Source organism: Leucoraja erinacea, chromosome 29 (assembly GCF_028641065.1).
Source record: "Leucoraja erinacea ecotype New England chromosome 29, Leri_hhj_1, whole genome shotgun sequence".
Taxonomy (NCBI): Eukaryota; Metazoa; Chordata; class Chondrichthyes; order Rajiformes; family Rajidae; genus Leucoraja; species Leucoraja erinaceus.
Window position 1 is genome coordinate 6,391,527 of NC_073405.1, and position 12,071 is coordinate 6,403,597.

A 12,071-nucleotide genomic window follows, 5' to 3' on the forward strand; every position below is an offset into this window, starting at 1 on the left:
AGTGTGTCCATATACCATTGTGTAAATATATACACACATCAATAAATAAACAGATAAAGTGCAAATAAACAGATAATGGTCTATTAATGTTCAGAGTTTTGTTTCATTTGTGTTTAATAGCCTGTTGGCTGTGGGGAAGAAGCTATTCCTGAATCTGGACGTTGCAATCTTCAGGCTCCTGTACCTTCTACCTGAAGGTAGCGGGGAGATGAGTGTGTGGCCAGGATGGTGTGGGTCCTTGATGATGCTGCCAGCCTTTTTGTGGCAGCGGCTGCGATAGATGGAAAGAAGGCCGATGATGTAGCCGGGCAGTGTTTACTACTTTTTGTAGTATTTTCCGCTCCTGGGCGCTCAAGTTGCCGAACCAAGCCACGATGCAACCGGTCAGCATGCTCTCTACTGTGCACCTGTAGAAGTTAGAGTTCTCCTTTGCATACCGACTTTCTGTAATCTTCTCAGGAAGTAGAGGCGCTGATGTGCAGAGTTTATGTGGAGAAGGCAGGAGAATGGGATTTGGAGGGAGAGATAGATCATCCATGATTGAATGGCGGAGTAGACTTGATGAGCCAAATGGCCTAATTCTACTCCTATCCCTTACGACCTCATGACTACCCATGGAACTTACTAAGTGTCATTTAGGATGCAGTAGTTGAGATATTACCTGGGAGGAGACATTGGTTCTCTTACTCTGCTGGTAAATTTGGAGGATTAAGAAAAAATATATACTGCCGTACTTCCCCAGTGTTACTAGTCTATGTCTTAGAAATATAGATCAATATAGAATTATGACATTCGGCCTAAGTCTATTCCGCCACTCAGAAACTAATTGATGTGCAGGGATTACTGACGGTGCATATGATAAACTGTTATGCAGTTTACACAGGTTTGTAGAAATATGTTTACAGAGGTTCGGTATAAAGTCCATTACCTCACATGCATGAACAAGCTGCAGCTTGAGTTTTGGTTTTAGTTTAGACACAGTGTGGAAACAGGCCCTTTGGCCCACCGAGTCCAGGCCGTCCAGTGAACACTAGCACAATCCCACACACTAGGGCCGAATTTTACCAATGTCATTTTGTGTCTACCTGTGATTTAAACCAGCATCTGCAGTTTCTTTCCTACTCTTTGTAGTGTGGGGGAAAACGGAGCACCTGGGGAAGACCCACGGGGAAGAACGTACAAACTCCGCGCAGACAGCACCCGTGGTCAGAATCGAACCCGGATCGCTGGCGCTGTAAGGCAGCAGTTCTACCTGCAGCTGCACCACCGTGCTGCCCGCATTTATTGATCATTCTAGTTGGGGAGACTTGATTCCGTAATGTAAATTGAATGGTTTCGATTTTGTCCTGTATCTTAGCTCCAGAGATGTCTGTCCAGCCGAGTTACTCCAGCACCTTGTGTCCATCTGCAGTGACCTTCCTGCACTACACATTCCACATTCCGCTCTCTCCAGCATGAAACTACATCTCCCAGAATGACCCACGCCCCACCGCCCCCGGTGTCGTCACTGGGACGCCGACGTTGATTGGGGGCCGGGGCGGCGGGCCGCCAACTGATTGGGTGGGGGGACGAGGCGGGCACTGTAATTGGATCTGCCAGCCGTGCTGCGATTGGCCACCGCTCCAGCCGCGCTGTGATTGGATCTGCCAGCCGTGCTGCGATTGGCCACCGCTCCAGCCGCGCTGTGATTGGATCTGCCCGCCTCCGCCGTGATTGGACGCCCCGCCAGCCGCGCTGCGATTGGACGCCCCGCCAGCCACTTCCGACTGGATACAGTTGTTGTTCCGCCCGCTGATTGGCCGCGGGCCGCGGGCGGCGGTGATTGGCCCGCATTATGATTTGATACTTGGCTGCCGCTCGCCGATTGGCCGCGGGCGGGGTCACGGGGGCATTGTGCACCCGGGCGGCCGGGTGGGAGGACGGACGGAGGGGCAGCGACCGCAGCGACACTCGGCAGCGGGGCGGGCGGACAGCGCCTGATCAGCGGCCCGCACACACACGCATACACGCTCTCTCCACGCCGGGGCTGCAAGGCCCACCATCAGAGCTCCCCTCTACCCCTCCCCCCTGGCTGCGGCCCCGTCTCTTCTCAGCGACCGCGGCCTCTTTCCACCTTCCTTCCCTCCCTCTCCCCGGCGGCGGCGCCAGCAGCCGGGAGCAGGGCGCCGGGCGGTCATGGCTCACCAGCAGACCAGCAGCTCCCAAAAGGCGCTGATGTTGGAGCTGAAGAGCCTGCAGGAGGAGCCAGTGGAGGGGTTCCGCATCACCCTAGTCGATGAATCCGACTTGTACAACTGGGAGGTGGCGATCTTCGGGCCGCCCAACACGCATTACGAGGGGGGCTACTTCAAGGTAAGGCCGCGGGTGAAAGTCCGGCACGGATCCCAACAGGAGTGTGTGGACTGTGGGCGCTGGACTGGGGGAAGGGGCGGGTGTGGTGAGGGGAAAAGCCTCGGGGAGGCGAGAACTTTGTCCCAGTCTATAGGAGCGGGGATTAGGTATTTCCTAGTTTAGTAATAACTAGTTTAGTTATTTCCCCAGAAGGTAAGGACTATCCTCGTTTTCTCTTTCCTTGCTGGTTTTCCTAGTCCCTGCATGGTTGGATGCCACTAGGAACTCTGATGGACTGTTGTTTACATTGTGGGAATGGAGGATTGCTCTTCATCCTACGGCTATTTTTGCTTCAGTAAGTTCATAAGTGATAGTAGAATTAGACCATTCGGCCCATCAGCACTACTCCGCCATTCAATCATGGCTGATCTAACTCTCCCCCTCAACCCCATTCTCCTGCCCTCTCGCCATAACCCCTGACACTGATCAATAGTAATCAAACAGTAATAGTCAATAGTGCTTTACTTTGTAACATATGCCACTGCACGGTGACATTTTTTTCTCAGGGGAAGGTTTTTTCTGTGGTTAATGCCCCATAACTATAGGAGAGAGGTTTTACAGTTTGGATGGGTAGTTACTATAAAGCCTGATGTGGGTATAATTCTAGGGCTGTAGTGTTGGTGTCAAATCGCCTGTGGATGGATTAGCTATGTTTGGCAATTGACAACCGAGACTGGAGGCAATCTGAAATGAACTGAAATGAGATCAGAATCAGAAATGGGCAGCCCCTTGTGTTGGAGGTAGACACAAAATGCTGGAGTAACTCCAACATTTTGTGTTGATCTAGGGGCTGGTGGAATCAAGGGATATGGGGAGAAGGCAGGCACGGGTTATTGATTGGGGACGATCAGCCATGAATGGCATTGCTGGCTCAAAGGGCCGAATGGCCTCCTCCTGCACCTATTTTCTATGTTTCTATAATCTTCGGTGTAAATCAGCATCTGCAGTTCCTTCCTGCACACCTTATATTGGAGACCCTGGCAATAGTAGTGGCAGGGTGAATATTTGCTAACATTCTGATGACGGTTTGTTGTCAATTCTGGACACTCGCTTTTACTGTGTAAAGTTTTCCTTACTTCTGATTCTGGTCTTGAATGCCCTTGACTTCAATATTGTTACCATTGGCAACTGTGTTTAAACTTTAAGGGGAGGTGTTTCCTCCCTCAATCTTATTTGATTAAGGCTTTGATTTAACAAGTCTTTTGACCATTTGATCTGGATTTCAATGAATAGTCTGGTGTGCATTTCTGATTGCTAATACTCCTGTGGAGTTGCTGAGAGGTTTTGTACTGCTTCTTGCTGAGCAACATTCTTAAGTCGAGTTTTGTAAGCCACTGTGTATCCTTTTGGAAAGGAAGTTTATTTCAAAGCTATCTCCACTGTGTTTGTATCAAGGTTATGATTTGGCGATATGGTCCCTGTTGTTTGACCCTGGCTTTGACTCTCACTTGAGAGCAGCGGAGGAATAGAATATGCTACTAATGCATTTCGTCGCCACATCATCCATGTTTTGTTTCTGATCTATTTTGAGACGGCATCCTCTGGGGTTGGTGAATTCAAGGCAGGCTTGCCAAAAGGCTCTTGAATGAGTTCCTTGTGTTGGGCAGTATTTTTAGACCCAGGCTCCATTCCATTCATTGACCTGTAATGGGTTATGGACCTCATTCTGATACATCCGAGTGGATATGAGGACAGGGTCATGGTTGCAAGTATTGAAGGCCATTGGAGTTGTTCTGACTGTCTACTGAGCTACGTTTCCTCAGTAGTTTATAAATATAAGATATAATTTTGAAACAGGCCCATCTGCTCACCGAGTCCACGCTGACCATCGGATCACCTGTTCAAACTAGCTCTGTTATCCCACTTTCTTTGTGGGAGGGAACCAGAGAGGAAACTAAAGGACACAGCCTCAGAATAAGAGGATGTACGTATAGAAAGAAGGTTTCTGTATTTTCTGTAGTCTGTTGAATTTATTGCCACAGACAGCTGCGGAGGACATAAGGCTGATGTTGACAGATTCTTGATTAGTACGGGTGTCAAGAGTTATCGGGAGAAGACAGGAGAATGGGGTTGAGAGGGAAAGATAGGTCAGCCGTGACTGATTGGCAGAGCAGACACTGCGCCAAAAGGGCTTCTGCTTCTCTGACGTGTGAAACCCACAGGGGGAGCGTGCAAACTCCATACAGACAGCACCTGAGGTCAGGATCAAACTCTGGCCTCTGGCACTGTGAGGCAGCACCTCTACCAGCCCATAGATACACATGGCAAGTTGTTGTTGTCTTGGGCTCGCTGAATGTTTAGTTTGGTGTGTCCCACCAGCTAAAAATTAACCTACAAAACTTTAGTGAGATTTGCTGCTGTAGCTGGTCTGGGAACGTTGCACATGAAATATTTACTGCACCGTGGGGTGATGAGTCTGGCGCTGAGCTGCAGGCTGTTGGTGCCCAGCCAGGGTGAGCCCATGAGGAATGCTTGCATGATCCAGTATCGCAAATGACATCCATACTTCCCATGTGGACGGAAATGCTGGAGAAACTCAGCGAGTGAGGCAGCATCGATGAAGCGAAGGAATAGGTGACGTTTTGGGTCGAGATCCTTCTTCAGACTAATGTAGGGGTGGGGGGGGGGAAGAAGAAAGGAAGAGGAGGGGACAGTGGGCTGTGGGAGAGCTGGGGAGGGGAAGGAGGGAGAAAGCCAGGACTACCTGAAATTGGAGAAGTCAATGTTCATACTGCTGGGGTGTAAACTACCCAAGCGAAATATGAGGCGGTGCTGCTCCAGTTTGCGGTGGGACTCACTCTGGCCGTGGAGGAGGCCCAGGGCAGAGAGGTCGGATTCGGAATGGGAAGGGGGAGTTGAAGTGCTGAACCACCGGGAGATCAGGTTGGTTAATGCGAACTGTGCGGAGGTGTTAAGCGACAAGTGTAGCATTTCCTGCGGTTGCGAGGGAAAGTGCCAGGTGAGGGGGTGGTTTGGGTGGGAAGGGACGAATTGACCAGGGAGCGGTCTCTGTGGGGGAAAAAACGCAGAAGACTGCACTGCGAAAACTCCGTACTTCCCACAGTGAGGTGAATGTGCAATGCAGTGACAATATGCTTGTAGATGGCGTCACCCTGTAGACTTAAGCCATAATCTGTTTTAGTGGCAGGTTGAGGGTGTAAGTGAATATTTAAAAAATAATAATTTCCCCCTCTCGATGGGTGATGCAGCGGTAGATCTGTTGCTTCATAGCGCCAGAGACCTGGGTTCGATGCTGAAAACGGCCATTGTCTATACAGAGTTTCTACGTTCTCTCCGTGACCCCATGGATTTACGTCGGGTGCTCCGGTTTCCTCCCAGATCCCAAAGGTTTGCAGATTGATTATCTTCCGTTAATTGTAAATCGTCTCTGGTTTGCGGGATAGTGCTCATGCTAGAGTCAATTCTAAATTGAGTTGAAAATGGATAGCACAGAAAAACTGCGAGTGTTGCAATACCTTGCCTATCCTACGGGTAAACTGCTTGGGTTTAGCCAGCTGGCATGTAGTCATTCACACTAGCATCAATGTGGTATTGATCAGCTCGACTGTGAGTGGCGTTAGGCTGGAAACGGGATAGACACAAAAAGATTGGAGTAACTCAGCGGGTCAGGCAGCCTCTGGAGAAAAGGAATAGGTGATCCTTCTTCAGATTGAGCATCAGGGGAGAGGGCGACAAGACAGGGGCTTGCTGCTCTCCAATTTGACTACCCACCTCGATGGGTTTTGGTACTGCCATGCCAATACCATAGTGGTGTTGGTCTTGACCCGAAACGTCACCCTTTCCTTCTCTCCAGAGATGCTGTCCCGCTGAGTTAGTTACTCCAGCAATTTGTGTTTATCTTCGGTTTAAACCAGCATCTGCAGTTCCTTCCAACACAGCGATGTGCATCCACCATTTTAGGCCATGATGTCTGGTGTCCTCCAACGTAGACATCATGCATGAACGTTGGCAACAAATGTGAGTCATTCGAGGAAGGGCACTGTGGGATGAGGGCCGCGGTGACGGGTTTTCATGTGGGGCTTCTGATCACAGCCCTCTGACTGTCTGCTTCTTCACCTCCAGGCTCAGCTGATGTTCCCCATTGATTATCCCTACTCTCCGCCATCATTCCGCTTCCTCACCAAGATGTGGCATCCGAATATCTACGAGGTAAGATTGAGGGGTGCGCATGCACAAATCGGGGGAGGGGGGGCCACTGGGATGGAGGTGGTCGTGGATCGAGCAAGTCGACCCGAGGTCATGGCGAGAGCAGTCAGAATCGTGAGGCACAGAGACAGGCCTTTCGGTCCACTGCAATGTTTGTGCGAGGCAAGAGACTGCAGATGCTGGAATCTTGAGTTTAAAAATTTTTTTTTTAAATGCTGGTGAAACTCAAGATGGTCAGGCAGCGTCTGTGGAGGGAATGGATAGTCAATGTTTCTGGTCTCAACCTGAAATGTCCTCTTATACAGGTCCCTCCAAAGTTATAGCCTGAACCACTGAGTTCCTACTACAGAATGTTTATTATTTGCTCCAGTACCTAATCGCACTAATGCCATTTCCCACAATTGGCCCATAGCCATTTTGCAATGACATTTAGTACTCACTTAAATGTGTGTGTTTTAATGTTATGAGATTTCCTGCTGCTGCAACTCTGAGCGAGTATATTCCAGATTCCAACAATTGGATGAAACATAAAAACATAGAAAATAGGTGCAGGAGTAGGCCATTCAGCCCTTCGAGCCTGCACCGCCATTCCATATGATCATGGCTGATCATCCAACTCAGTATCCCATCCCTGCCTTCTCTCCATACTCCCTGGTCCCTTTAGCCACAAGGACCACATCTAACTCCCTCTTAAATGTAGCCAATGAACTGGCCTCAACTATATTCTGTGGCAGAGAATTCCAGAGATTCCCCACTCTTTGTGTAAATTCTTTCTCAAATTCTCCCTCCCCCCCCCACCCCCAATCTCTTTCCGTCTGAAGAGGGGTCCTGACCCAATATGTTGCCCGTACATGTTCTCAAGTGATGCCGTCTGACTTGCTGAGTTACTCTACCACTGTGTGTTCTACCACATGTTTCCAGCATCTTCAGTTCCTGCCGTCTCTATCCTGGTGAATCTTCTCCCCCCCCCCCCCTCCAGTCTCTTTCTCCCAAATCTACCTGATTCCTTTTGCACATCAACCTTTCACCTCTCCATAGTCCACACGCCACTTCCTGGCTCATCGAAATGGATCGAGTGGGCTCGTATTCACTGGAATTTAGAAGGATGAGAGGTGACCTCAGAGGAACATATGAAATTCTCAAGGGATTAGACGGGCTAGATGCAGGAAAAATGTTCCTGATGTTGGGGGAAGTACAGAACCAGGGGTCACAGTTTAAGAATAAGGGGTCGGCCATTTAGGACTAAGATGAGGAAATACCTTTTACACCCAGAGAGTTGTGAATCTGTTGAATTCCCTGCCACAGAAGGCAGTGGAGGCCAATTCACTGGATGTTGACTCAGTGGACCAAAGGGCTTGTTTGTGTGCTGTATCTGTAAACTAAGTTGCCCGTGGATGGATGGGCGCCATCTTAGAACATCTCGCCATCTTGGAACATTTTGTTTAGTTTAGGGATACACCGGAAACAGATCCTTCGGCACACCGAGTCCGCACCCGCCAACGATCCCCGCATATTAACACTATCCTACTAATACTGGGGACAATTTGGGCTTATACAAAGTACACAAACCCAAGCCAAGCCAATTAACCTACAAGCCCGTATACGTCTTTGGAGTGTGGGAGAAAACGGAAGATCTCAAAGAAAACCCACGCAGATCACGGGGAGAACGTACAGAGTCCGTGCCGGCCAGTGATACCCGTACACCAGCTCTATAGTATACGCTCGTGTGTGTGTGTGTGTGTGTATATATACTTGGTCTATAATTATTACCCAGCCAATTTACCTACAAACCTGAACCTTTTTAGAGGAAACCACAGATCGATCCCGGAGAAACCCCACGCAGGTCAGGGGGAGAGAGAGTACAAACTCCGTACAGACAGCGCCCGTAGTCAGGATTGAACCCGGGTCTCCAGTGCAGCAACTCTACCGCTGTGCCACCATTTCCCTTTCCCCTTTAATACACGAAGCAGCACGTGCTGCCGCTCTTTGTTCATCTTTCAACAATGCAACGTTGCTCCTTTTTTCCTCCAGAATGGGGACGTGTGCATTTCGATTCTGCATCCGCCCATCGATGACCCCCAAAGCGGGGAACTACCCTCTGAGAGATGGAACCCCACACAGAACGTCAGGTACAGGACATTGGGTGGCACCGAGGTTATAATTCGACCTTCTATCTCCAACCTGTGGTTTGTTTGTTTGCTCCCCCCCCCCCTCCCCCCCCTGTGTGTGTTGCCATTTCTGTGTGTGTTGCACGTGCCTTGCCTGTCTTGTAACTGCCCCCACGATTTTCCGATGCAGGACGATTCTCCTCAGCGTCATCTCCCTGTTAAACGAGCCAAACACCTTTTCCCCTGCCAACGTGGACGCCTCGGTGATGTTCAGGAAATGGAGAGATAGTAAAGGAAAGGATAGAGAATATGCAGAGATTATTAGGTGAGTGCTGCTTTTGTGTATTAAAGGGGGAAAGAGAGACGGCGGCACAGCTGGTGGAGCTGCTTCCTCACAGCTCCGGAGGCGCAGGTTCGATCCCGACCTCGGGTGCTGTCTGCGTGGAGTTTCGACGAGTTCCAAACGAGCGCGCCGCCCCGGCCTGGTTGGTGTGCTGTGGCCACCGGGTCAGTGAGGATTGCAGAGTGAGCAGGACCGACTGAAGCTGATTCGGAGACCGAAATAATTTTCATTAATATGTTTTTGTTTGTCTTTTTTAATCTTAAAATGAACGTATTTAAAATACCAAAGAGTAAAAGAAAATTCAACAAAATAATCCTCCCCCGACTGACGGCCACAATTAAAACATTAGTAACTCATGAGGGCTATTTTAACGAAATAATGTACATTTTGAAGTATATCTAATTCTCTGCCTCAGAGGGCGGTGGAGGCAGAATTCCACAGACTCACCACTCTCTGTGAGAAAATGTGTTTCCTCGTCTCCGTTCTAAATGGCTTGCTCCTTATTCTTAAACTGTGGCCCCTGGTTCTGGACTCCCCCCAACATCGGGAACATGTTTCCTGCCTCTAGCGTGTCCAAACCCTTGGATGGATGCAATATTTCGGGGGGGGGGGGGGGGTTGGTTGGGAAGGGGTGGGGAGGGGGAATGGGTAATATTTTTCGGGAGGGGTGGGGAGGGGGAATGGGTGTAATCCATTCCCCCTCCCCCCACCCCCCCTCTGACCGAGGGGGGGTGGGGGGGAGGGGCAATGGATGTAATATTTTTGGGGGGGGAGGAAATGTACCTGCATTTCCTGACATCCATTCCCCCTGCCAGGTCCCATCCATCCCCCCCTCTGACCGGGGGGGGGGGGGGGGAGGGGCAATGGATGTAATATTTCTGCCAGGGGGGGACGATTCCCCCCCCCCTCAATGGATTTAATTTTTCGATGGGTTGGGTTGGAGGAAGGGGTAATGGGTGTAATGGATGTTGGGTTGGGGGGATGGGCATGGATGTAATTTTCTGCCAGGGGTCCTGGGTGTCCATCCCCCCCCCTCAATGGATGTAAATTTGTAATATTTCGGCGGGGGGGGGGGTTGGGTTGGGGGGAGGGGCAATGGGTGTAATATTTCTGCTGTACATTCCTTGGAGGGAGGGGGTTAGGGTCCTGACATCCATGTCCCCCTCCCTCAGGAAGCAGGTCCCAACCCATTCCCCTCCCCCCACCCCCCCTCTGTCTGGGGGGGGAGGGGCAATGGATGTAATATTTCAGGGGGGTAGGGGTAATGGGTGTAATATTTCGGGGGGGGGGGTTGACTTTGGGGGGGAGGGGTAATGGGTGTAATATTTCTGCTGTACCTCCCTCCCTCCCTCAGGAAGCAGGTCCTGGCCACCAAGGCGGAGGCAGACAAGGACGGGGTGAAGGTGCCGACAACGCTGGCGGAGTACTGCGTGAAGACGCGGGCGCCCCCGCACGACAACAGCTCGGACCTGCTGTACGACGACCTGTACGACGACGACATGGACGAGGAGGAGGAGGACGGAGACGGGGACTTCCTCGACGACGAGGACGACTCGGGCAACGAGGAGTCGTGACCAATGCCCCGGGAGGGGGGGTGATGACCGGCCGACCCCTGACTCTTGCCCTCCCCACCCCCCCCACCATTCCCAACGCTGGGCTGCCCTGGCTCTGGGACCCGACACCCCCCCTCCCCCACCCACCGCTCCTCCCGAGTGCGACCCTCGCCCAGCCCCTCCCCGGTAAAATATTTGGCACCGAGTCGCATAGACACTGCTCTTCCGCAACAAAACTCTTCCCGCTGTGAGCCTGTGGCCGGGAGGGGTGTGTGTGTGTGTGCTTGTGCGCGTGTGCGTGCGCACGCGTGTGTGTGTGTGAGGGAGGGTGCTTGTATTCTTGTCCTTGTTTCTTAAGTCTGATGGTGAAACATTTATGGGGTGGTGTGGCATCGCCCCATGTAATATGCTGATAAAGATTGTCTCTGGTGATACTTTCTAGCTACTTGCCAAGCCCTTTCTTATCCATGTATGTTATCTTGTGGGGGGGGGGGGGGGGGGTGGGCGGGATGGGGGGGGGAACAGCGCTGATCTCCGGTGGAGTTCGGATATTTATTGCCATCTTGTCCTGCTTCTCCCAAACCCAACCCCTGATGTGTCTGTAACTTGTGGACCCTTCGAGCTGGGATCCCAGAACAGGCCACTCGGCCTTTTTCCCCCCGTGGTCCCCGACTCGGCTAGTTTACCTCTAGCCGCCTCTCCTGAGGGGTTGGCAGAAGATGAGATTGGGGGAGGTTGAGGTTGGAGAGATGAGGTCGGGGAGGAAAACGGAGACAGACGCAAAGCCCTGGAGTAACTCAGCGCCGGGCCAGGCAGCACCCCTGGAGGAATAGAATAGATGACGTTTCAATCTCATCCGAGGATGAGACCCGATCTGGAACGTCACTTATTCCTGTTCTCCACAGATGCTGCCTGATCCTGCTGAGTTACTCCAGCACTTTGTGTCTTATCTTCGGTGGAAACCGGCATCTGCAGTTCCCTTCCTACACAGTGAAGACTGCTGACTTTTCCCATCCCACCATATCTGTTCTCAGTGGGGAATCTTCGCCATCTGATGATTGAGCACGATTTTTCCCTGCTCCCTCTGCCATTGCCCTGTCGTTTCCATTGTCTCTATCTTCCTCCCACTTCCCTCCCCCTCTCAGGCCCTCTGCTCCAGACAGCGCTGATTCCATAGGTGGGATTGAAGTTGACTTATCCTCTTTCCCCCCCCACTTCACTGGGTAGCTGGGAATGCCTTTCCGTCACAGGCAAAGATCTATAGGATCTTTGGTCTCGGGTCTGATCCGAACCGAATCCCGAATGGGATTTAGTGTTTAAGAAGGAACTGCAGATGCTGGAAAATCGAAGGTAGACAAAAGTGCTGGAGAAACTCAGCGGGTGCAGCAGCATCTATGGAGCGAAGGAAATAGGCAACGTTTCGGGCCAAGCCCGAAACGTTGCCTATTTCCTTCGCTCCATAGATGCTACTGCACCCGCTGAGTTTCTCCAGCACTTTTGTCTACCGAC

The 12,071-nt window shown here is 51.2% G+C and overlaps 1 protein-coding gene across 1 annotated transcript; it reads left to right on the plus strand.

The window, feature by feature from the left end:
* Nucleotides 1–1,902: 1,902 nt before the first annotated feature.
* On the plus strand, nt 1,903–11,002 carry LOC129711072 (ubiquitin-conjugating enzyme E2 R2-like). The gene is made up of 5 exons (XM_055658445.1): nt 1,903–2,352; nt 6,475–6,561; nt 8,590–8,687; nt 8,857–8,991; nt 10,364–11,002. Exons 1-5 carry the CDS (start codon nt 2,176–2,178, stop codon nt 10,581–10,583), a joined length of 717 nt encoding a protein of 238 aa, XP_055514420.1. The 5' UTR covers nt 1,903–2,175; the 3' UTR covers nt 10,584–11,002.
* The last annotated feature ends 1,069 nt before the right edge of the window (nt 11,003–12,071 follow it).